We start from the raw sequence: 23,788 nt of genomic DNA, 5'->3' as shown, positions 1-23,788 counted from the left end.
AAGTGCCCCCTCCACAAGAAATGAATCAACAAGAGCCATGGCTGTGTTTTTCATCTATTCACAAATTCTGTGTACAGGATAAACAAAAAGACCATTCTTGAAGTCTTCAATGTCAGTGATGAAGTATTCATTTGGCTGGCCATTTCTATATTCTTCAGCAATAAACTGGAGAGGCAGCTCTGATGGAAAATCGCACTGACCAGAAGGCCCTGCCATCAAAAAGAGAATGAAGGTGTTTTATATCTTCAAAATCACCTGGAAATCAGTATTAAAATCCAAACATGATATCGTAAAACTGGTAACTAACTTCCCTTACCAATAGAAAACTTCATTAACTGCATCTTACCTTGAGCTACATCACAATCAGTTTTTCTCTCAAATATATCAACCCCAACTTCATTTATTCTGGCATAGAGAATGCCACTACAAAAATCCATCTAAGTTACTTTCATTTTAATATAATTTGCTCGCCATGCTTTCAGTGTTGCACATCTTTGAGCATAGAAGAAAAATTGAAAATAAAGAGTGTGATGCTTACCAACCTAAAAACTTTAAACTCAGGCAGAGAGAGAGACGGCAAAATCAGTAAATTCACGATATCATAAGAACAGGAACCAAAGTGTGAGCAAAGAGAAAACAATTTCTTTGCTCCAAGTATGTTTTGAATAGTGGCAACATTAACTGGATAGCACTTGGCACTGGCATGAATCGTCTGCCATCCATTTGAGCAGGCAGCACTGTCAAAATTCCTCAATTCAACTGGCAGTTCCTACACGAATATGGCAAGTCTGAAGTTTCATTATTCTGCCTTACATGTGTTACGACAAGGTTACAAGAGAGGTGAACATCTGAAAACCTTAGCATTAAAATATAGGACAAAAAAAATGTTATGAATTATATTCACACATCAGTTAATATGTACATATTCTGCACCAGAACACACATAATATCCTCACGCCTTTTTCGCTGTGTGCATTTAGAGGTATTAAATTTGCCTTGTTGAATAGTTCCCACTTTGGTCAGCAGACTGCAGCACCTCGATGTCTACCTCACAACTTTTCTCATGCTGTCCGTTCTGTTATCACCTTTCGCAGGATAATGAAAAGTATGATTTTGAGGTTGTGCAGAACAGCACAATCACCACATCAAATTTCATCCAAACTCATACAGTGGTTTTTGAGTTGAATCATCTGGACGAGAACTTTACCTGCGTTTCAGAGGTGCTTACTGCCTCCATCATCAGGGCGAAGAGGCAGCAAGGTCGTCTGAAACATTGGTAAACTTCCAGTAGCATACACAGCGCTACAATCTTTCTACTCACTGCCACAAGAACCTCAAATCCCACACGGTATTTACCGGCTCTCTCTCTTCTCAGATTAGTTACCACCTTCTACGATCTCTCTCTGTACACCGCATCTACTTCAAAACTTACATTTCTGCATCTCATTTGGCTGCAGTGGCTGGTGATTTATACTGGGTTTATTAACTCTAGTATGCAGAGGCAGCTCATGTTCTTGCGTCTTACTTGTGCCAGCTGAACCAACAACCTGTAAATGACATCGAAGTTTATGTCAATTTCTGTACAAACACTGCACCAGGTCCAGCTGGCCTTGAACCATGAGACCATCTGCAAAGCCTTACCCCTACTACACAACCAGAGGCAGCAAGGGTCTCTGAAACGTCAGTAAACTTCTACCAAATTACGCGGCACAACCACCCAGAAGACAGCCATCTTGATATTCAGAACAAGTTCATACATGTTCCAAGTACAGAAAAACATGGTTAATATGTACAATGTTTTGTGTTATGTTCTGTATGGAAATTATTATTAGATCTGCACAGTGTTAAAAGATGCATTTTAACCCTCCAGATGGTTTGAAAACATCATACAAATTACCTTCATTACATGAATTCACAGCAACATGCTTAGTTAAGCACTGACAACTTTTTCTTTATCTTAAGATAAAGAAAAACCTTCGTTGTAGTCAGGGTACCGTAGGACGAGGACGAAAACTCTTCTTGAAACGTAAGTGTTTTCTAAATTAAGCCTCCTCACACTGCTGGTAGCCCAAGAATAATTCATTATGCCTAGTTACCATGAAAGCTTCACACCACACATAATGATTGGTCGTTACTGCAGATTATAAACAAACATCCTACGTGGTGTGTATCTAAAATAAGTTGGTATAAATCAAGAGTCACTGACCTGAATTGACAGTTTCCGCAAGTTAGTCTTAGTGCCACATAACACGTGGTCACTGTACCACTTCTTTATCTCTGGCATTTTAATATCTTCTACGCAAGAAACCTTGAAAAAAATAAGGCAGAGTTAACTTAGTAGGCATCAAAACTGTGGGGGGAAAAGTGGAATAAAGGATGGGAACTTCACGTCAACGGAAGTTTAATTAACTTTTCAGACTCAAGCATTAGCTTAATAGTGACTTTGAAATCCAAACTTTTCACTTCACTTCTATCCAGCATAACGAAGAAAGATTCATTTTGGGAATTTTGTCTATGATGACATTCCACCTACAACAGTTTCAGTTTATATCTTTCAGTGCAGAGCAGAGACAAAACTTAGAACTTACCTCTCTCTCCCGCTGGTCAAACATGTAGTTACCGGACGTTATTTGATCCCAGTTCCGGGAGACTTCCTCCTTCAAGCAGACGTCCGATAACTGTTTCAGTTTGATTAGAGAGCTGCGTGCTTCCTCCAGTTCCTTCCCTCGTATTTTCTTGAGCGTCTTTGAAAATGTTTTGAGGAAGGCTTCGATACGGGCATCGACATGTTCCACACTTGAAACGGGGTAAATAAATGAATGCCAAAAAGAACTAGTTCAAAAGTTAATTCAGACAGTGAAAACGATCTTAATGGAAAAACAAATGAATATTTTAATAGTTTTTCTCAAATCTTCTGCCTTTAAAGAATGGACTTCTGCAATTTTCTCAAAATAATCCAATTAAATTAATTCAAACTATAGAGAAGAATGAATTGTAAAATTACATTCTAAATATCAATTTAGAAAGCAATGGATCCGTCTCTATACTGGTTTAAGTGTTGTTTATCTGAGAAAGCTGGAAACCCAGTTCACACACAACTCTGTTTAGCCATTCAGCATTATCTTCACTGATGTTTTCAGAACTTCTCACAGCACACACATCAAGAACTTTGGATTTGCTGATTTATTTTTTAGAAAATCATCTTCTTCTAGATCTGGAAGAAGTTTCCTCCACGATCAAAGTAGCATCACTGGATTCATGGAAGAGCATGTTCAAGATACGCCAGCCCTTGAAAGGGTTCACTTGAAGTAATTTTTACATTTTACTTCTATCTCGCATAAATAATTGTAATTAATGGAAGGTAAAGAAAAGCCAGATGTGAATAGATACAAGGAAATTACAAATGACTGGAATTATTCTGCCAGCTGTACGCTTACCTTTCTTATAGTTTCAGACTGAAAGTGCTTTACTTTTGTTGCAGAGTGTACAACAAAGAACAAAACAGAAATTTTATTCTGGTACACGGTAATGAGCAGAGCATGGAAACAAAATGGCAAACCGACTTCCTTTCCAGCACTCCTCCTTTGAGATGCCACGAAAAATGACGCAGACAACATGACCTTAATCAAGAAAGTGAAGGAATTCTTTGAAAAAGGTTTTGCACTGGCAACGCAAGTACACGATATGATGTATGATTCAGCTGATAGATGTCTTTGCCATAGCATAACACAGTAAATGACTTGTACATAGCAGCAGAAAGATTTCTGCCATATGAATACCATTTAAATATCTGCGAACATACCTGTTCTTTCCAGCTTGGCAGTTCACAGTGACAGAAAAACCAAGAATGCCAAATGTGTGTCTTGGACAGGAATACACATGATAGCCTAGCTGTTCCTTCGTTCGAAGTATATCAAACACCGGTTCTTCCATTAGCATCTACAAGCGTAATAATCATTTCAAACAGGGCACACCTTTAAAACATGGTGTACATCATCTGACATAACATAAATAGATTTTGAAGATGCCAAATCACTAATTTTTCATACACATGTGTGTGTGTGTGTGTGTGTATTCTTTTCTGAAACTTGTACTTTTGTATGAGGAATACTGGAATCACAATTTCATGAAATGTTTATCAAAATTAGTGGTGTTTCTCAATTTAATATGTTTATAGTGTCAACAACATTTGATATCACAACAGACAAACCCAGTGACATTGGTGGATTTTGACCTCAACAACAGTGGATAGATGTTGTCCACTGAAGTAAACATACTTTCCAGATGCACTCTTCATGATTTCCCATACATCATGGACCTTCTCCAGTTTCATTTATCAGAGATGTCATCTGCCACAGCTCAAACTCAGAACCTGAATACAATGAAACCTGCACTCGTAATCTGGCAGTCAGGAAGACACCAATTCCTAAGATTCGCTTGGTTGTACTGGAGTGTCATGTTGTGAATATGGTTCAAATATTATTGACGTCTGTCTTCACACAGAGATAATAAATAAGTGTATGAATTTATTTATTACGTATTACCAGTTGTGTGAAAACAGACAATTAATATCTTAATATCTGGTCTGAAGGGCCAGAGACACCATTACCCCCACACCATCATCATCACCCTCATCACGGAGGCAGCAACGACCCCTGAAACGTCAGTAAACTTCTACCAGACTAAAGGGCGCAACAACCCAGAAGACAGCCATCTTCAGACTCGCCACGAAAACCTCAAATCCTAAAAGATAAACTTTCTCCTTCTAGCATTGCTTCAACTTTATAAAGTCACCAATCTCTTGCGTCTTCCCACGGCTTTCCTGTTCCAAGTTTAGTATAAAAGTAACCGCCTTCAGTATGATTAAACTTACCATAAGAAGATCTAGAATACATAAATTCTTGATAGTAATAGGTCCAGACTGGTAATAGTTAGTTACAGTACTATTGGGATCTCGCGAGTTGAAAGACTTCACACGGCAGCAATGTTCGCCAAGTGGGATTTGCGTCACTCGAATCTGCGAAGGTTAGCACAGACTTAAATGTCAGTACAATGTGAATCAGTCAGACTGGACGGTTCATCAACGTGATAAAGCACAAGGAACCCATCATACTGCATACACTCACTTGTGGATGTGTGTTGGGCAGAAGAGGGGCACATTTCAGAATACCCACAATCCTCTCACAGGCATCAACTGCTTGCCGTTCACTAATGTTACCTTGCACTAGGCTTTGTACGTACAAACGTTCCACAAAATGCCTTGCAAATGCCTTTAATTCGGTGACAGCGATCTTAGACATGGCAGCATGCTTCTGAAGTGCGTTCCAGTGAACATGAAGAAGTACTGAGAATCGCAAGTCCCTGTTAAAAGGACAGAATTACGTAGTTTTCTACACATGACCAACAAAATTGATGAAAGGAGAAAGACGACTTATACACTACAAGTACTTCATAAAAGGCAAAACTTGTGTAATCTGCATGGATTTCAAAAGGATACCAACTTGTCTGTTCATCCTACCAACAAACTGGGAAACCAAGAGTGGACACGTATCAGATACGGCCATAAATGATGAACAACTGTACGAAGCAACTTTCGTGTTGGAAAAAATTTTAGGCAGCAGAAATTATGCATAAAGATACAGGGGATCACAAAGTTGAACAATTCTAAATGCATAATTTATTTATGATTGCATTTCTATGGTAATGGATGCATTTAAAGAATATGTCTTTTCAACAACTTCTTATACTCAGATTAATTTAATGATTCTTTCTCAATAGCACAGGTTCTATAACACTGAATGCTGGGATACTGTAAGCAATGCATTCTGAATAACATAGAAGACAGCAGTCATGACCTGTTTTATAACTCTTTACGTAACATTTTTTTAGAATAAACGTAAACAGATTATAATAAAAAATAAAAATACAAAGCCACACACACATTGCAAATAAATTATGATGACATAAGTCCAGAATTTAACTGCATTTTGAAGTACAGTATTAACCTTCTCATCAAAACTGACATAAGACTTTCTGGTGAAAGATAATGTCCTTGATAGTTTAGAGAAATCATTGCTTTTAAAGACCTCCCTTGAAAATCTATCAACCACTCACTTAGCTATACTTACTTTTCAAGTTTCTCAGGCTTCAGGCAGCTGTTGTAAAAATATCTACGCTGAACTTCCTTCAGTGCTTCGAACAGGCTAGGTGTCAAGCTGCTCTCAAATTCTGCCATGTAATTAACCACAGCTTCCAACAGCAACTGCATGAACAAGTAAATTAATCAAAGAAACAATTTCCGTCATCAGGGCGACAAGTCAGTCATCGCCCTGATGATGTAGGCAGCGAGGGCCTCTGAAAAGTCAGTATATTTCTACCAAGCGACATGGCACAACAACCCAGAAGACAGCCAACTTCAGACTCACCGCCTTGAAAACCTCAAATCCTACTCGGTTCACATTATTTTCAAAAATTATTTATGGGTAACTTGTGCACATCTGAGACAATTTCACAACCAGACATTATGAAATATAAGGTAACTTGACACTTCATTAAACTTACAGGTAACTTTTGATTAAATCCACTGAACTTCAGTACAATGCCCTTGTCACCAGGAGTTATGGACCAACTGAGATCCGCAACATCGGCTGGGTAGAGTTCTTCCACCAAAAGCTGCTTCAGGATTTCCACATACATATTTAGCATCGCTGCACTGCAAAGACAGTAGAAATACAGGATCACAAACAAGTTGGAAAAAATATGCATAATGTAACTGTGGCATGTGGGCCAGAATCTGAAACATGCAACTTTAAACAGAAATCACAAACATGGTCTTCAACGAAACCTAGGACAAAACTGAAGTGAAATTATTCTAGAACAACAAAGCATTCATTATATCGAAGTACCCACATAAAATGCTGGAATACACATCTATTTTCACGCAGTCTTCTTCTAGTACTGTTTCCCCTTTATGTGGGCAAACTAAATCACCAAATACAACTTTATAAAGAGTTTACTTAATGGTTTGGATAACATAAAAGCAGATATTTAATCAACACAATCATAAAACGGACATTAAATTCCTAGAATACATGAAACCACAGTTTTCATTGTGTACAGAACTTTTCTGTACTACTGTTCTTACGAAAATATGATTTTTTATTGGAATCAAAACAATAATCCTAAAAATAGGAAAACTTTTACCTACTCTTGTGGTGAGGTGAGTGGAAGAGGCGAAATCAAGTAGAAATAAAAGAATGCCTGAGGCAGCTTGAACTTGCAGTCACGGCGATACCAAACTTCAGAGAATTCATCATCTTGCACCTTAACTGGATACTTTTTGTTGTCGTCTTGTTGGTCAGGGAACGGTAGAAGACTGAAGTCCGACGTTAAGAAAATGTTGGGTTCTGGCAAACTGAAACTTTGGTCAGGTTCTATGCTCAACCATGATTCAAGCCAATCATTGGGGATATCTGTAACAGATTAATTGAAGCGTTCATTCAATCAGGAAGCCCCATGATGGTTCTACGTCCTTTTAATTTTCTAATTAAAACACGGGATGTTGTGATACAGGTATGAGCTTTTCCACACATGCATGTTCTGAGACTTTAATTACATCATTTAACAATTGTTATCAACTGTAGAGATTATGTATACAGTGCCAAATGAGAGATTATAGAATTACTCCAAACCATGAGATAGAAACTGTTATTGAAGTAGTCAGCCAATATTTAATTATTAATCTGGTATTCACCTTCGACGGACCAACAAAAGTCGAAGAAGACTGCAACATACTCACGACACTCAATTTACTTTTCAATAATCAGCTACATCAAGCGTTTCCACAGCTCCATAATTTTCCATCAAGAGGAGTTATTATATTAAAATAAGAAGTCCTTATATATGTAAATTAAACTTACCACATACACAATATTCTGTCTTAAACCAGTACTCTGTTTTATCAAATTCCCTTCCAGAATCTTTAGAAGACACCATTATATTAACAGTATCAGGTTTCAAAGCATCCAGGCATTTCTTTATGGCCTATAAAGTGTAAATAAAACACCATCAACAATATAATGAAGTTAAAAGTAACACAGTTACATGAAGTGGGTCTCAGGGATACCATATTTGTGTTGAATAACTACAGTATCTGTCACCATTAAAAACTATTTCCTGCTCTTATATTTCTGTTACAATTAAATCAAACTGATAATTTCAATGCAAAGTAGTGACACAAAAACTGATTACCTAACATCACACACACTTAAAGAATAAACAAAGCCAGATTGCCAAGATGGATTTGAACTGAAAGTAAAATGAAAATACGCAGGACAGAGACCATGATCAAGATGGAAGGACAACCACGAGGAGCTACAGGACAACACAGATAAGTGCAGAAGTTTGGTTGTAAGACAACCCACACAAAAAAGAAGTGTCTTAGGAAGAAAAATTACGCACTGAAAGGTCTACAAACTTTAACACACGCAGACAAAATTTGACAAATAAAAGACATTCTAATGCAATTTTAATCGTTCACCACGTCACATACTGCTCGCAGAGCGAATCAAAGAAGGCAAGCCAATCACATTAATGGTTGAAATAACTGCCTTGCATAATAAAAATGTCAGCAGCCTGTTATCACTGATACTAGACCTGCCTAGAAACTAAAATACATGAGAAACTGCTTCTTTGATTGTCTTCACGTGGTTGAAAAATCATAAGTGAGAATATGGCTCAAATGAATACTTCGTGTCAGCAAACCTACTGGCACACTTAACCAAATTTTTAGTAGATAAGAATATAATGTTGACTGTTCAGCATTAAATGTTCAATGTTATTTTGAAGGTCACAGATTCCCTTCTTCTTCTAATATTTTTGTATGTGAAAGCGCATATAATATGTGGGAAATCCTTGACTTTTATCACATTTCATAATGACAAGCTGTACGAACAATCTTACCTCTGGATCATATTCAAAATAGAGTTCAGATCCCGTTATGTAATCTTCTGGAGGATATAACTGCATATTTTCAGCCAGATTTTCAACATATTCGACTGCGGGGAGTTCTTCAGCAAATCGGAAGGTAGTTTCTTCAATGGTTTGCAGTTCGCGGAAGAACCGTTCTGAAGGGCCAACTTTCTGCAGCATTTTTATGTAGCCAAATACAGCATTCAGGACCTAAATATAAGCAAACATGTTAAATGTAAGAAAGACAAATGTACCCATTACAATCTAAGAATACGCGACTGACATACTTGGATTTTATGGTTCAGGACAGGTTGTGGTGACGGTTTTAAGCCCTTTAGATTCTGCAATACAGAAGTTAAGGATCAGTGGAATAAGAGTACTTAACGACTATCCAGAGGATACATGCCGTGGCAAGAAGTTACAGCAATGCTGACGACAGACTAACCAACAGAACGCCTCACTTTTCGCTCAAAAAACCTTCAGATTAAACCCGCGTGTTATGTACAAAGGGGCAAGTTTCTCTCCATCAGACCTGCACATACTCAAGAGTATACATACCTCATGCAAGTGCGTCAATCCAACATCAGTGAGTACAATTGTTATTGAAAAGAGAGTGAACATTGAATTGTGTTCACACCCATCACTTCCAGCGCCAGAAAATATATCAAGAGCCCATACACTGCAGAAAGGAACAAACATGGTATTACATTTATATCTGTCTATGAACTGAAATATTTCATAACCTTTCAGCAGCCTACTTCACGGAAGGAAATACTGTAAATTATAATAGGTAAGAATAAATCAATAAAGCTAGACATCCCAAACAGAACGGAACATGCAGAGTAAACTTACTTCTTCCGCAAATAGGCAAGAAGAGATCCCTTGCCTTCGTGTCCAATTAGCGACGACATATAATCATCAGGCTTAGATCGGTACATATGCAACATTGAAGGCAATGCCCAACTCAACTTTACCTAGAAGACAGACGGAATTCATTTATAAATAAATGCAACAATGAAATCCTACTGCAAAAATCTCACTTCTTATCAGACAATGCTAACAGATTAAAGAGATAGCGAATCACGTTTGTTTCCTCACCCATTTCTTGCAAAAATCGAGACACTTGGAACAAAACTTTGACCTTTTATGTCAAGAATCTGATAGCACAAGCGAGAAAAGTATCTTACTTACCGTACTACTAAATGTATCGTACATTCATAAAAGTATCTTCCCTTACAACTCGCTACTAGAAATAGGGACAGTGATCACAGTCAAGTAAATCCATTCTTACTGAAAGCAGCACCAATTCATTAAGGAAGGTGGAAATACAAGACTTGTACTAACCTGATGCATGTCCTTAACTGGTTTCACCCAATACATCCTATTAAACTCTGACAACTTGAAAGGTAAATCAGCAAACTCCTTAAAGTCATCTGGTGGCAGACCATTGCTAGGGACAGCCGAGAAAGCATCGCACACCAGAGATTCCAATGTTTCCATGGGCATACGAGCCTGAGAATACAATCCTCAGATTAATGTCTGCTGACATAAGCCGCAGCTAGTCAAGTCAGAAAATATAGACTATGACAGCGGAAGAGACGTGTATAAATAACAAATATGCGTAAACTGCGCACGACCCTCGGATTCCCATAAATAACCATGTCGACACAGTAACGATAATATACCGACGACAGAATATGTGGAGAGACGACTGTTGTCGACGTAACACGTGCAACGTACGCAAAGCAAACGAAAGGAAAAGCTTGAATTTTTATCTGCACAAGTTCTAACATGTTAAAATTCTATCATTCTACGTTTATGAACTATCAAACAGGTAATCCAACTGTCTATCTTCGATCACCTGGATGGCAAGCGTCATTCGATGCGCTGAATAATGCCGTTTCCTGAAGTCATGAACTGCTTTGTATAGGTCATCATCAGCTATATTGTCTCTTAACGTTATCAAGTTGCCCCACGAAAACTTTCTTGCAGGATTACCAGAATTCGCCAAACAACAAAGCAGCTCTTGCAAACGGCTCGCATCTGATGTCACCGCCATCTGGAACTCTGTAAAAATATGGAAGATTGTAGAAGTCTAACAAAAATTATCAAGTCACATGTGCACACATCAGCTTCAAGGTCAAATAAACAAATAAAGTCCATATAAGGGGAGAAAATAGTCAGTACTCCTGCATCATATTCAAGAGGTACCAGGTTCAAAACTTGGCCCAAATATTACTTATTTTGACTGAGGTTTTCTCTGTTCTTCATCTATTCTTCAACAAACGTCTGCACAGCAACTTAAATTAGGCCACGACTGCTTCCTTCTACACCTCTTTTTAATTTATTATCCATCATACCCTATCATGTGATGCTACATAGTCTGGGCTAGTGTGAGCATCATTAAATAAAGCACAACTACTGTAAATAAGAAAGAACTAATTCCTAAGACCGGTCCTTACGTCTGAAAGCCCTCTCACGGTCACAAAGTCATTACCGTATAATAACAAGTACTTTTACAAGCTGGAAACACATTTCCTCCAAACTTTAACACCCCTGAGACTGAAGTCAGGATAATGCGTGTTATCTCGGTCCATACCGAGGTTTACTTTTTGGACGTAACGTCAGCAGGTTACTTGCAGAAATACGCACTGCTGCACATCACGGATCACTCTGATACACTTCAAACACAAGCCACACTTTCAGAATCCATACCACCGAGACAATAAATTTTTAAGCTCTTATCTTCAGTCCTACGAAGTATACAGGATAATAAAATTACACTCTGCAGTTCATCAGAAACAATTATACAACCATCCAGCCTACTATCAAGTTAGAAGATGAACATCACTGAATGTATCGTATGATTGTATTTTCCATACTTAGCTTATATTTTCTGTCTCTAACTTAAAACTCTACCTTCTGTTATTTCATAATCTACTGTAATCTTAGGGAAGGCTAGAACAAGGACAAACATTTCTACTTTTTAGTTGACACTTTAATTTTCTATTTCAACTTGTTTCAACGGAATGCTCTTTGGAAGTCAACAAAAGGCCACTGGTTACGAATCTGTTACGAAAAACACTGCCCTCACCTGAGAAAATGGCTTCCCTTTCACGTGTCATAGCTTCCTTCTTCATCAATGGTGATATGAAGAACTGGGAAAACTTATCGACAGTTTCTCTCAGATATTTTTCCTGGCACTCAAAGTAGAATGTAGTAATCTCACAATCTGTTCCTGCATTGTCTGAACCGCCTCTCCTCTAATTAAATAAAGCGCAACTTTAATAAGCCACAATACAAAAATTACGCATTATTAAAATATACTCTGACAAATTATTTCCATTCATTTGCGAACATACCCAAGTGTAAACAAAACATGTAAACAGAATTTTGTATTTCGCCTGAAAATATTAAATACAGCTGATTCACACACAGACTTAAATGGAACCGTTACCCACGTTTTATAGTGCTATTAATGAAAACGAGATGCAGATGATATATAAAGTTACAAAGGATGATTCAGGACTGATGATGTACACTTACCTTAATGAAGGCATCAAAGTCATTTTCCTTCGGATACTTTTCACTGCCCATGAATACCATGTGTTCTAAGAAGTGAGCCATTCCTTGAACTGACCACGGATCACTGAAACTTCCCACCCCAACACACAATCCAAGAGCCGCCTGCAATTTGTTACAAGTTCTCATACATTTACCAAGCTTCTACAAGGAACGTAAGGAAGTTAGAAAATATATGCACATTAGAACAATCCTGGTACATTCACCGTTGGTCTCTACATTTTTAACTCGTGAATGCTCTTCCTACCTCTAACACAAAATTAAATCAAGATAAGTTAAAAAGTCTCCAAGTTATGAGATGATAAAGCGTGGAAATATATCTTTAATCACCTTGAAGATCATTAAACTTACCCAAAAATAATAATTAAATTAGTAAGCAATGAAGGTTGTGTTCATCACAACAAAAAGCAGTCTAGTCATCCCCATTACAGTCAATTTCCCAAAGTTTAGTTTTAATATCAATCTCACACCCTTCGCTACAATTCAGGATGGAAATTAGTGTCCAATAGTATCGCACGTGCTGAAACCGAGTGTCGTCGTATTTCTCAAAACAGAAACTGAATGTGCGTCAGAATAAACATGAACCTTACATCCTACAACTCTGTCAGAAGCAAGAAAAATGATGTTCTTTTAATAAAAGGAACAGAAAATTTCTGTAGATTTTCAAGTAATATGGTAGATACAATGCACACATTCACATTTTGCAAATACACAGTGAAATGTTATACACATCAAATGAACTCATCTGCAGACATTCTATACGCAGGGCACAAAATCAAAATAAATTCTTCGTGGCCCGGGTGAGACGCTAGAGGAAAATTCCTCTGCTCCTGTCGGGGATTGAACCGGGTTATCCCAGCCTGTAGTCAATCACTACGCTGACTGAGCTACCCCAGTAACTATATAACAGATAAATAAAATAAACATTAAACTTTCGTGGAGGAAATTTTATGGTACAAAATTCCTCACAGTTCTACACTTCTAAAAACTCCCTTACAAATACCTTAAAATTTACATACTAATTTTTCTTCCTTTGTACCAGATTTCTTTGGCCCATCATCATTTTCTATTATGTCATCACATGACTCAGCATCGTCAATCTCGTGATCACTCGAGCTGCTACTGCCACTTTCTTCCTCGGTGGAGTAATCTGAAAGAGCATTGTTACTAGAAGCACACTCAAACAATGTAGTTTGGATTTTGTTTGGTTTTGCCAAATGGATACTCACACACTAGTTTGGTTTTGTTGTGGCTTAATCTTCCGATTTTCAACCTGCAAGAAGTTCTGTACAACGAGTAACCTACATAACTACAGAAGATTTTGTGAGGGTGGGCTTTCAGCTGTTAATTGTTTATACGAAACTTTAACCACATCTGGCTAGGTCTGATGTTACATTTCTTACACGCAAATATTACTCACTCCAGACACACCAATACACTATTATATATTTACTTACTTTATGTATTCTCTGCATTCATTACACTAACATTAAAAACCAAAAAGAGAGTGTTTCCTTCATTTTACAGTCTAGTATAAAATAATATAAAATATTTGTTAAACTATATAATAAGCTCTAAATGTTTAAATCTTTGTAGCACAGCTGCACAAGACTTACTTCTGAAACAGTGTTTTATATCTGCGGTATGTTTTCGGTCATGTACTGCTGTAGAATCAAGCAGTTCAATGTAAAAAATGAAAACTTCAAAAACGGTAAAACACTGTGTGTAAAAATTATGATAATAACAAACATCAAGATTCACAATTTATATTTTCATTTAAATTACCAACTTTTTACACACAGCCTCATGTCTAGTAGCACTAATTGGCATGCTGTTAAATAGTACATAATATCAAATGATAACTACCATCACCACCATCTTCCAAACATTCCTCAGCATCCTGCAGAACATCTGATATAAGTAATGCTGTTAAACCATTTTCAAGACGAATTACTCTGAAATCATAAAATTACACATAAATTTCAAAACATAATCTTACCATAACAATAAATCATGTTAACAGTGAAATGCATCCAGAATTCAAAACAGAAGGTCAAGAAAAAGAACTCTCCAGATTCAAGATGCAAATGACTCATAAAATTAAACCACTGAGCAGACTGCAGTTCAAGAACCTGACAGTAGGCTCAGCTAGTCAAGAAATTCCTCACCTTCTACAAAAGCCAAAGGCTCATTACTGTTTTCACAATAGTCTGCCACCACTCCCTGTGCTGAGCCATAAGAATCCAATTTACACCCCCAAATCCTTTTTCCCAGGGTCCATTTCAATATTACCCTCCTGTCTAGGTCTTCTGCACGGTCCCCTCCTTTCAAGCTTTCCATATGAATCTTTGTATGCAATTCTAAACTCCCCATGCATGTTACATGCCCAGCCCATCGCATTCTCTTACATTTGACATCATACAAAGAGCATCTGTTCAAGGGTACAGATTATGCAGAAGCTCATTTCCAATCTTCACCAGCCTCCTGCCACTTCATCCCTCTGAGATCGAAATAATCTCATCAGTTCTGAAACAACTAAATTTCTTGGCCTACAAATTGACAATTTCTTTAATTTTGGAGACAAAAAAACATGGGATTACTAAATTCCTGGGCTTGTCCAGCAACTGTGGCTAGGGGTTTCTAATGGACCCAACAGAGTAGATGCCCCTTCCCTATCCACCTGAGGTTAATGGCATGAGAAGCGTCGAAACATCTGACACCTTTAGCAAAAAATTATAACTTACTTATATTCCTTCTTGTCATTCTGAGATTTTGTTGGAGAAGTTAAGTACTGCATGTTCCTTTGCACTACCACTTCACCCCCTACACCATCCAATGTTATTCCTCTGTCGCTGTTCGCATTTTTCATTGTACTTTCAAGAACGTCACTGATTCCACCAAAATTAGAGAACGTAAGTTTTGGTATTACATGCAAAAGTAATTTAATTCTTCTGCTCAATACAAGCATCAAACGTACAATTCATCCCCATCCCCTACATAATCATTCTAATTTACTTTTCACAATCCGGTCATCACCGGAAGCATAGTTTATACTAACCAGAGGTCAAATATCTTGCAAATACAACAGGAAGCAAAGATTATATGAAACAGAGACTACACTCCGAGCCCCATATCAAAGAGGATAGGATTATTCGAACCAACAACACGACACATATCGAGCCACAATTACACGAAACGACGACTGGACGATCAAGGTTCGAACTGCGACGGGGGCAATTTTTCAACATTCTTTTTATTTTGAAAAAACATTCAATATTAACTCAGAATAACGGAAATTTAAAAATGTTCCATGTCCGATACAAGTAGCCTACACATGAATCAATCAAATGCAGCTCATTCGGCGCATTGCACCGACTAGTCGATCGGGTTTCGAAACCAGACAGCGGCAATTTTTTTATTTTTATCTTGCAAACTCACTCAGTATTAAATCTGTAAACTTCCTCCTTTTCCGTGCTTTGGGTATCAACAGTTTCTTACGTTTTTGCCCATAATCAGCACTTAGGAGAGCTTCCTGACATTACACACACTATAAAAGCCTTTACATATACTGCATCCACTACCAACACGGAACGATGAGAACGAAATTGCCCTGATGATAAACGCAGTAAGCACCTCTCGAACAGAGGCAGACTTCTACTAGACTAGGCAGTGCAACAACCTAGAAGAAAGCCTTCTTCATTTTCACTGCCGTCAGAACCTCATATACATCTTCTATGATATTACTCAAACGATCAACCTGCCTTTTTAACACGTACTTAACATTTTTGAGTTCTCATTAATTAAATTTTATAAAAACATACCATAAAAATGGTTATGGGTTCCAATGCGGTTACATCTGAACAAACTTTAATATTATAAGCTTCCATGTGAATGAAATTATCTGCCATCCTAATACCAGTCACCAGTTCTACTTAAAAACAGTATGGTAACTATTTACATCATGGAATCACCTTGGTCATTAAAGTGTTAATCTGTGTGTATTCTGAAATCTTCAATGAATGTAGAATGATAAAATCTGGAAAACACTGGTCAAATTCAAGATGTTCTTTCTTTTATTTACATTACTGGTTTAAGCGATGGGCCAGGCAAGACAAGATATATGTTACTCAGGTGAGATTCACAATGAAGTTTGATTGTGCACTCTGTGAAGGCTGTATGTTTGTAACGCTCGTCCTACTGCCTGTGTTATCACTCTCACCTACACCGGCTCCTGAAAGCAAAAGTTGTATAGCTCCTTGCAGAGACAGCAGTTCCTCTGTCAACTGTTCCTCTTCTCTAAGCCGCCGTGCAAGACGATGGAACAATACGCCGATCTCCATATCAAGGTCAACCACATCATATGTATCTGCAAACAGTCAAAACATCAACATCACAAAGGACTTGTTGCCTGTGGGATAACCTCCCAGAGCCAGCTCCGATAATGTGGTGGTTTCATTTTGCAATATTGAATGATGGATCAAGTCCAGACAAACAGCAATATTGAACGCGGCCATCTTCTGGGTAGTAGCACCCCGTAATCTGGTGCTACAACCAAGAAGACAGACCTCTTCAGAATCGCTGCCATGAAAACCTCAAGTCCTACTTAGCAATACTGAAGATTTCATATGTCTGGTTATCAGTTCCCTGGGGTAGCCACTTACCCATACACACATTACTCACCAAGCAACATGTTGGCAACGTCAATAAGAGTTCGAGTAAAGCGGTAGTCACCAATGTACTTAATAAGGAATCTCAGGATAGCAGACAGAGATTTGCCTTCTCTTCCAGCTAAAGCAGCCTTTAAGCCTTTCCGCCTGGAAATGAAAAAAAACCGTAGGATTTGAAGTTTGCACGGCACGAAGGTGGCCGTCTTCTGGGTTGTAGCACCAATAATTCTGGTAGAAGTTTGCGTGGTTCCCAACTCACATGCAGACATCCTATTTTGTGTCTCAAAGAATGTGATCGGGGAAGGACAGAGTATGAAAGCAATGAAACATTTACTTTCTGAAATTTGACTCACACCAACACTCGTCTTATCATCGTTACTGATATCAAAGAAAAAGATACAACACATTCATACATAAACAGATGCCTGCAGGCTACTTTTCAGTAAGAACAATGTAAATTTTTCATACACACTTACAGAGAAATCAACTCCAGACAACAGAATTCTCCTTAAGAAGCTAATAGTCACTGAGCAGAAAACAGAAGAGAAAAAATAACAACTGGTCCCCATACAATACTGAATAAGGCACACAGCATTTGAACCTGCTCTTACAAAGTAAAAGACTGCAGCAAAGTTAGGTTAGGTTAGAAATAAAATATATATTTTTGTAGCTTAAGAGAAAAAATACATTCAAACAAACTTCTGAACCAAGGCCAAGAGTATTGATTTTGACCAAGAAAAGTAATGAGCTAGCTTAACCTCTTAAATTCTTTCCAAAAAAATTAAATAAAGAAGATTAAGTATTATATAAAAGTAAAAACTTTTTGGCCAGAATAAAAAAAGAAAGGCACGCCCATGTTATAAAAGTACAGTGTTGTCTGACTGAATACTCTGGAGCAACAGTCAGCTGTTTCAATAATACCGATCGACAGAATAAATTTAAGACAAATGCTAGGTTTCTGAAACAACATCTCATATTTTGAAGGCGCTTCTCCAAAAAAGTGAATTAAGAACCACATCATTACCTGATGAGTTCCTGGAATAAACATACAGTGACTGCAGGCTTCTTGTTTGTGATGTACGGCATCAGGACACAGTCCACTGCTTTCGAGTACTGGAACCTGCGTAAACAAGCGTCATGTTTCGACATTAACTCCTTCTTCTCCTCAGGGATTATCGTATCTACAGATGTAGCTTGGAAACCATCAGGTGCGTAGCGGTAAGAAACTTTTTTCCGTTCCTGCTTGGTGGGTCTTATTTCATCTTCACGTCGGGAGATAGACACTAAGCCGTCAACCATTCCAGCAACCACCGTCTCATCCCCAGGCTATGAAAAGACACAAAGTTCAACCAATCAAGTCACTTGCATTAGTTATAACAAACATGTTACCTAACAGACCAGAACTCAACAGGAGAAAGTTATTTTCCTTTTCCACAGAAATTATCTTAAAGATCTGTCACCAATACAATATTGTTGACCCTAATACAGTAAACGGCACCAACATAGGTTTCTCCTCAGAAATTCATGTTTCTACCATGACGGTCACGACTGAACTAATCCAACAGATTATCAAGAGCTAATAATGGGCCACATACGTCGTACCTTAACACCGTAAGTCTCACGAGATACAGAGAGATGGCTGAAGACTACACACAACACAATTCACTTCTCTTTTATTGATTGGAACATCTGAAATGAATACTCACACTGACATCAAGACTGAGCACCGCATTGGGATAATCCAGGGTGTGAGCCACCTGATACGTAGACACGTCATATATTTTCACATGTCTGTCCAATGAGCCAGACAGGAATCGTTTGTTTCCCGAGCCCAAGCACAGACAAGTGACAGTTTTGTGATGTTGGCACAACTTTGCCAACAGGCGCCCCCCAGTGAAGGCATCCCACACTCGAATTTCTGTGCCACCTGTTGAGATATTACGATTAGATGCACTCAGTCATTTCAGCTTCTCTGGAGCATGCAGCAGGGGAAATTGAAACATGTGAACGAGTTAAAAACCACTTTCTCTGGCTACATACAAATACATTGTTATGTGTACTTTATTTAACAATGCTTGTTCAGTAGCTCAGGCTAGATAGCATTGAATGAGAGGATGACAGTGAATAATGAATTGGGAAGGATGTGGAAGGAAGCAATCGTGGCCTAATTTAAGGTATTATTCTGGCATTTGCCTGGAAGAACTGAACAATCGCAATGTTCGGTACATACATACAAATACACCTATCCCTCAATTTGCAGGTACACTTGAACTCAGATGTCTATACCTTAACTACAGCTGGTGCTGCATGATGTAAATGTTTGATTTAACACTTGAACAGTGCTTTAAAGAGTTAAACAGGTAACAACTATCATACAAAAGCAATATTTCTCTTATGCTCAGGACTGCAACACATGCGGGAAATACACTGGGTGATATTTCTGGGAGTTGGAAACCAAACAGAATTCTTTACATTGAAATTAATAGGTACTTCATTTTTCATTTATGAAGTTTCACCTTACAAACAGTTTTCATAACACAAATTGTGTTTGTAAATTTAGGGGTGAGTGCAATAACAAATATTACTGTGTTACTGTCAAACCTTCCTGCTGCTGCATAAAGAATTCTGTTCAGTAGTAGATAAAGCCATGTACAGTCTGTAACAATTAGATTTTCCTAGAATAAATTGTATTTCAATAGTACACATAGCACACAACCGTGGTAAGAAAATATTTGGTCTGTAAAGATATGCTCTGCTACATAAAAATTTGTCGAATATACAATATGGACTTCAAGTATAAACACGTGATCACGTACCTGCTGACAAGAAAATACCACCAGTTGGGAGGAAGATAACACTTTCAACCGCAGCACCGTGATCGACACTGAAAACTGAAGCCTTAACGCGGGTATCATACATTCGGACAATATTGTCATAGCCACCAGACAGAATAATGTCTGTGGATACCGGAGAAACCGCACCAGCACGGACATAATCCTGCATAAGAAATTACAAAGATGCAAGTTCATCAAAACATAAAGGATTTATGTGAGATTTGACATTCTCATAGCAGTAAAGATGAAAAATGTGATCTCCTGGATTTTGAAGGCATGTAGTCTTGCAGAGATTACCAACATTTGAAACAATGGTAACCACCGAGAGGGCCACAATAAACATAGGGATTTAAAATGCAAAAATTACGCATACAACTCCACTTAAAACACACACAATATATACAAAATTAAGGTCACACCTAAGCCCAATGAATCACTTAATTCTATCATAAACAGAAAATAAATTCTTAAAGGAAAAATTGGTTCTAATTCGTTGTATATATTTTCAGAGTGAGAAAACAAAAGACACACTAGTTTTACCTTTGTCATACAGGAAAAACTTATGTAAAACCCATAAATTCTACTCACCGAGTGTTCAGAGAAACTTGTAACTTTGCTCTCACTTGGGATGTCCCACAAGCACACGGATTTATCGTCTGAGAAACTTGCTATGTGGGTTTTGTCTAGTGTGAAGAAACATCGATGAACAGCACTGAAACAAAGGCTCGACATAACCACAGACAAACTGCTTGGAGCACAAGCAACCATTACAGGCAAGTTTCAGCCACATGTTGTCGAAAGCAATTTTCTCAGGTTTCGGTACTGGACAGCAGTTTAAGTCTCATTATTTTGTACATGGTCAAATACAGTTTCACCATAAAATTCCTACAAATGTGACATCAATGACACACATATTTTAATCTCACACTAAAATGTGCAAAAAATTTGCATACCCACACCCTGCTGTGACATGTCTGTTTCAAAATTAAGTTTTAAATAAAGACCAATTTTCAATACCTTATACTTTCAACAAGACGGTCTTACCGAACTCCAGAGAAATTCTGTGGCCATCCAGATCATCTGATCTAAACTGCTCCAAAGGTAACTTCAAGCACAGGATAAGCAACAAACAACTGGCAAGAAATAAGTCCCATGCATTGTGAAAATTCATGGGACTTTCAAGCCTATTTACAGTAAAACATAACCAAAAAACATGGTGTGGCAGTGTTTTAAGGTGCAGTGAAAAATGCAACAATTGTTAAATCTTAAAGTCTGAATAAACAAGATTACAGCTGTGATGTTTGAACCAGACTTTAGAACTTTCTATTCTAGGGTACCTTGCGTGGCCCTTGAATACACGAAGAAGGGACTTGGAGCTGGCATCAAACAGTTTTACTTGGCACTCATCCCCACCCACACAGATGAGATTTCCATCTGATCTGAAACTTCCTCCATATGCAGTTTCTCGGAAACGGCTTAAATTCTTCTGAACCACTTTCGTAATTGGATTGTACACTTGGACCTGGCAAATATGTAAGCATTCAGAACCTACTTCAAAGGGTTAGAATAAGACATGGGTTCTAATGAAAATCCACAAATATAATTTCACATAATCAGTATTATCACACTTCAATGTTAGCAAACAGTACAGCCCATCCATAATTCTACACAACATGGAAATAATATTTCTAAGTTTTGGCCCCATAAACACCAACCAGTACCTTCCCTGATCAAAGAATCATGAAATTCTGATATAATATTTTTTTTAATTGTATAATTTTATTTATCATTCTTTCCATTGTCAGATTTACTTGGCCTATTACAGGCATTGCAAAACGGGATTTTTCCATCTTTTCGACATGTTCCTGAGCATCTTATTCCTTTGCCCTGACATTTTATAAATTTTGGTGATACTATAAGGACTACTCATGCATTCCCCATCTATCACCAGCAACCTTCTGATGGTACAATTCCTTTAAACTGACGAGGCTCCGGTAAATAAATCACATCAGAATAGTACTTAGATTTGTGGCCGATTAAATTCTAGCACACAAGGTTTGTACAGAGGCTCAAAAGTAGCAACACAACTAGTTTGCAGCTTATTGGCTAACAGTGACGTACTTACTCGCACAGAACACGTAACAGCAAAATAATGTGGCTCAACTGGAGAGAAATCAATGTAGTCAATTGGTCCAAATTCTTTAACTAGTGCAGGTACCTGAAACGCATTCAAAGAAAGAATCGCAACATTATGTTATTACAATACATTTCATTCAGGAAGGCATGAAACTACGATCACAACCAGTAGCTACTTTCAGGCATGTATATATTATTTGGACTAATCTTGATGCATGCACTACACATTTAATCCTGCAGAATTATAAGACACTAGAATGAACAGTTCTTACAAGGCAATGTTTTCAATTTCTTCAAGAAAAATTATATGATAATAGATGCAATACACCCAGAACTCTAACATTTTCCAACATGATTTTAACTTTTAATGCTGGTTGGAAGAATACTGAATAATCTGATCCCTGCATGGTAAGCAATTTTCTGGTAAGTTCTTAGTTTGGCATTCAGCCCATGGAGGACATATTTATGCTTTGTGTCATAATGCATGTCAGAATTTGTTTGGAATTTATCCCTGTTGTCCACATTGAATGACAGTAAGTCCTAGTGTCAGGGATCTAATGATGAATGCAGCAATGACCTACAACGCTGGTGTAGAGTTCTGTCAGACTACACAGCGCTGCAGCTCAGATGACAGCCACCTTCATCCTTAGATCACACAAATAGTAATAATTTATTTATATATTTATAGTTTATTTAACGACGCTTTTTAGTTCAGACGATGCAGCGTCTAATGAGAATAATAGTGAATAATAAACTGGAAAGTATGTGGAAGGAATCGGTCGTACCCTAATTTAACTTGGCATTTGACTGGAGGGACTAAGAAAAACCACAAAAATCCCCGTCAGGATAGCCGGTCTCCGGGCCGAGATTTGAACCCAGGGACTTCCGAATACGAATCTGCGAGCTGATCTGACTAGATAAAACAACACTTCATACACCATTCTGCGTGAATTAATCCACGTGGGAAAGAAAATTATAGTTTGATTTTTTCAAATGCCAAAACTTAATTCACTGCAAAACACTGATAACCATGGACTGTCCATACAAATTAAAACATTATTAAAAGGTACACACCCCAAGCTTTTTCCAGTATAAGGTATCTGGTGTGATATTTGGCCCAGTTTTTGTATATATTTTCAAGTTCGTTTTCTTGAAAGACGCCATTGTGATATATAACAATCGACTACCGCAGTTATCGGAAAAGGTGAAGAATATTATATTCCACGTGCTCCGTACCGACTTCCATGGAAAATCATAAGAAAGATGTAATAATGGCAGAAATCCCTGTCACTAATTAGATAACCATACACGGTGTTATAATCCAGAAAACGTTAATCGATTTCACCTCTGACAGAACCTAAGATTTCAAACCATTTTTTTAACACTTCTGTAATTGAAATTTTAGGTTCTGGCTGCACGGCACAATATACTAGAAGGCTGCCATATTAACTTCAGTAATGTTTGCTGATTTTTCGTAGCTATTCTCCCTTCTTCAACGCTGAAGTTTTACTCCCACGTATTATGTTCGTGTATGACCTCCTAATTACACAGCACAAAAGTCGCGTTACTGTTAGTGGTTTATCTTCAAGTAGTCATTGA

The 23,788-nt window shown here is 37.8% G+C and overlaps 2 protein-coding genes across 2 annotated transcripts; both read right to left on the bottom strand.

Moving 5' to 3' along the window:
- Positions 1-36: 36 nt before the first annotated feature.
- On the bottom strand, positions 37-15,616 carry Nrd1 (Nardilysin). The gene is made up of 21 exons (XM_022072525.2): positions 15,297-15,616; positions 14,419-14,507; positions 13,572-13,702; positions 12,517-12,657; positions 12,065-12,233; positions 10,832-11,037; positions 10,315-10,482; positions 9,823-9,944; positions 9,529-9,649; positions 8,962-9,180; positions 7,920-8,043; positions 7,208-7,472; positions 6,562-6,712; positions 6,129-6,262; positions 5,127-5,361; positions 4,874-5,017; positions 3,803-3,939; positions 2,589-2,796; positions 2,207-2,308; positions 1,433-1,547; positions 37-209 (listed from the first exon to the last, which is right to left on the bottom strand). Exons 1-21 carry the CDS (start codon positions 15,518-15,520, stop codon positions 55-57), a joined length of 3,360 nt encoding a protein of 1,119 aa, XP_021928217.1. The 5' UTR covers positions 15,521-15,616; the 3' UTR covers positions 37-54.
- Positions 15,617-16,602: 986 nt separating this feature from the next.
- LOC110841370 (U3 small nucleolar RNA-associated protein 15 homolog) lies at positions 16,603-23,716 on the bottom strand. Its single transcript, XM_022086899.2, has 9 exons — positions 23,264-23,716; positions 22,179-22,271; positions 21,391-21,575; positions 20,642-20,765; positions 20,036-20,216; positions 18,926-19,146; positions 18,244-18,545; positions 17,233-17,366; positions 16,603-16,918 (listed from the first exon to the last, which is right to left on the bottom strand). Exons 1-9 carry the CDS (start codon positions 23,351-23,353, stop codon positions 16,680-16,682), a joined length of 1,569 nt encoding a protein of 522 aa, XP_021942591.1. The 5' UTR covers positions 23,354-23,716; the 3' UTR covers positions 16,603-16,679.
- Positions 23,717-23,788: the final 72 nt, after the last annotated feature.

Source organism: Zootermopsis nevadensis, unplaced genomic scaffold, assembly GCF_977971745.1.
Source record: "Zootermopsis nevadensis isolate Lab colony 2312 unplaced genomic scaffold, Znev_1.0 Znev_ptg000031l, whole genome shotgun sequence".
Lineage (NCBI taxonomy): Eukaryota > Metazoa > Arthropoda > Insecta > Blattodea > Termopsidae > Zootermopsis > Zootermopsis nevadensis.
Note: the sequence above shows the minus strand (reverse complement) of the source record. Positions and strands in the feature narration are given on the sequence as shown.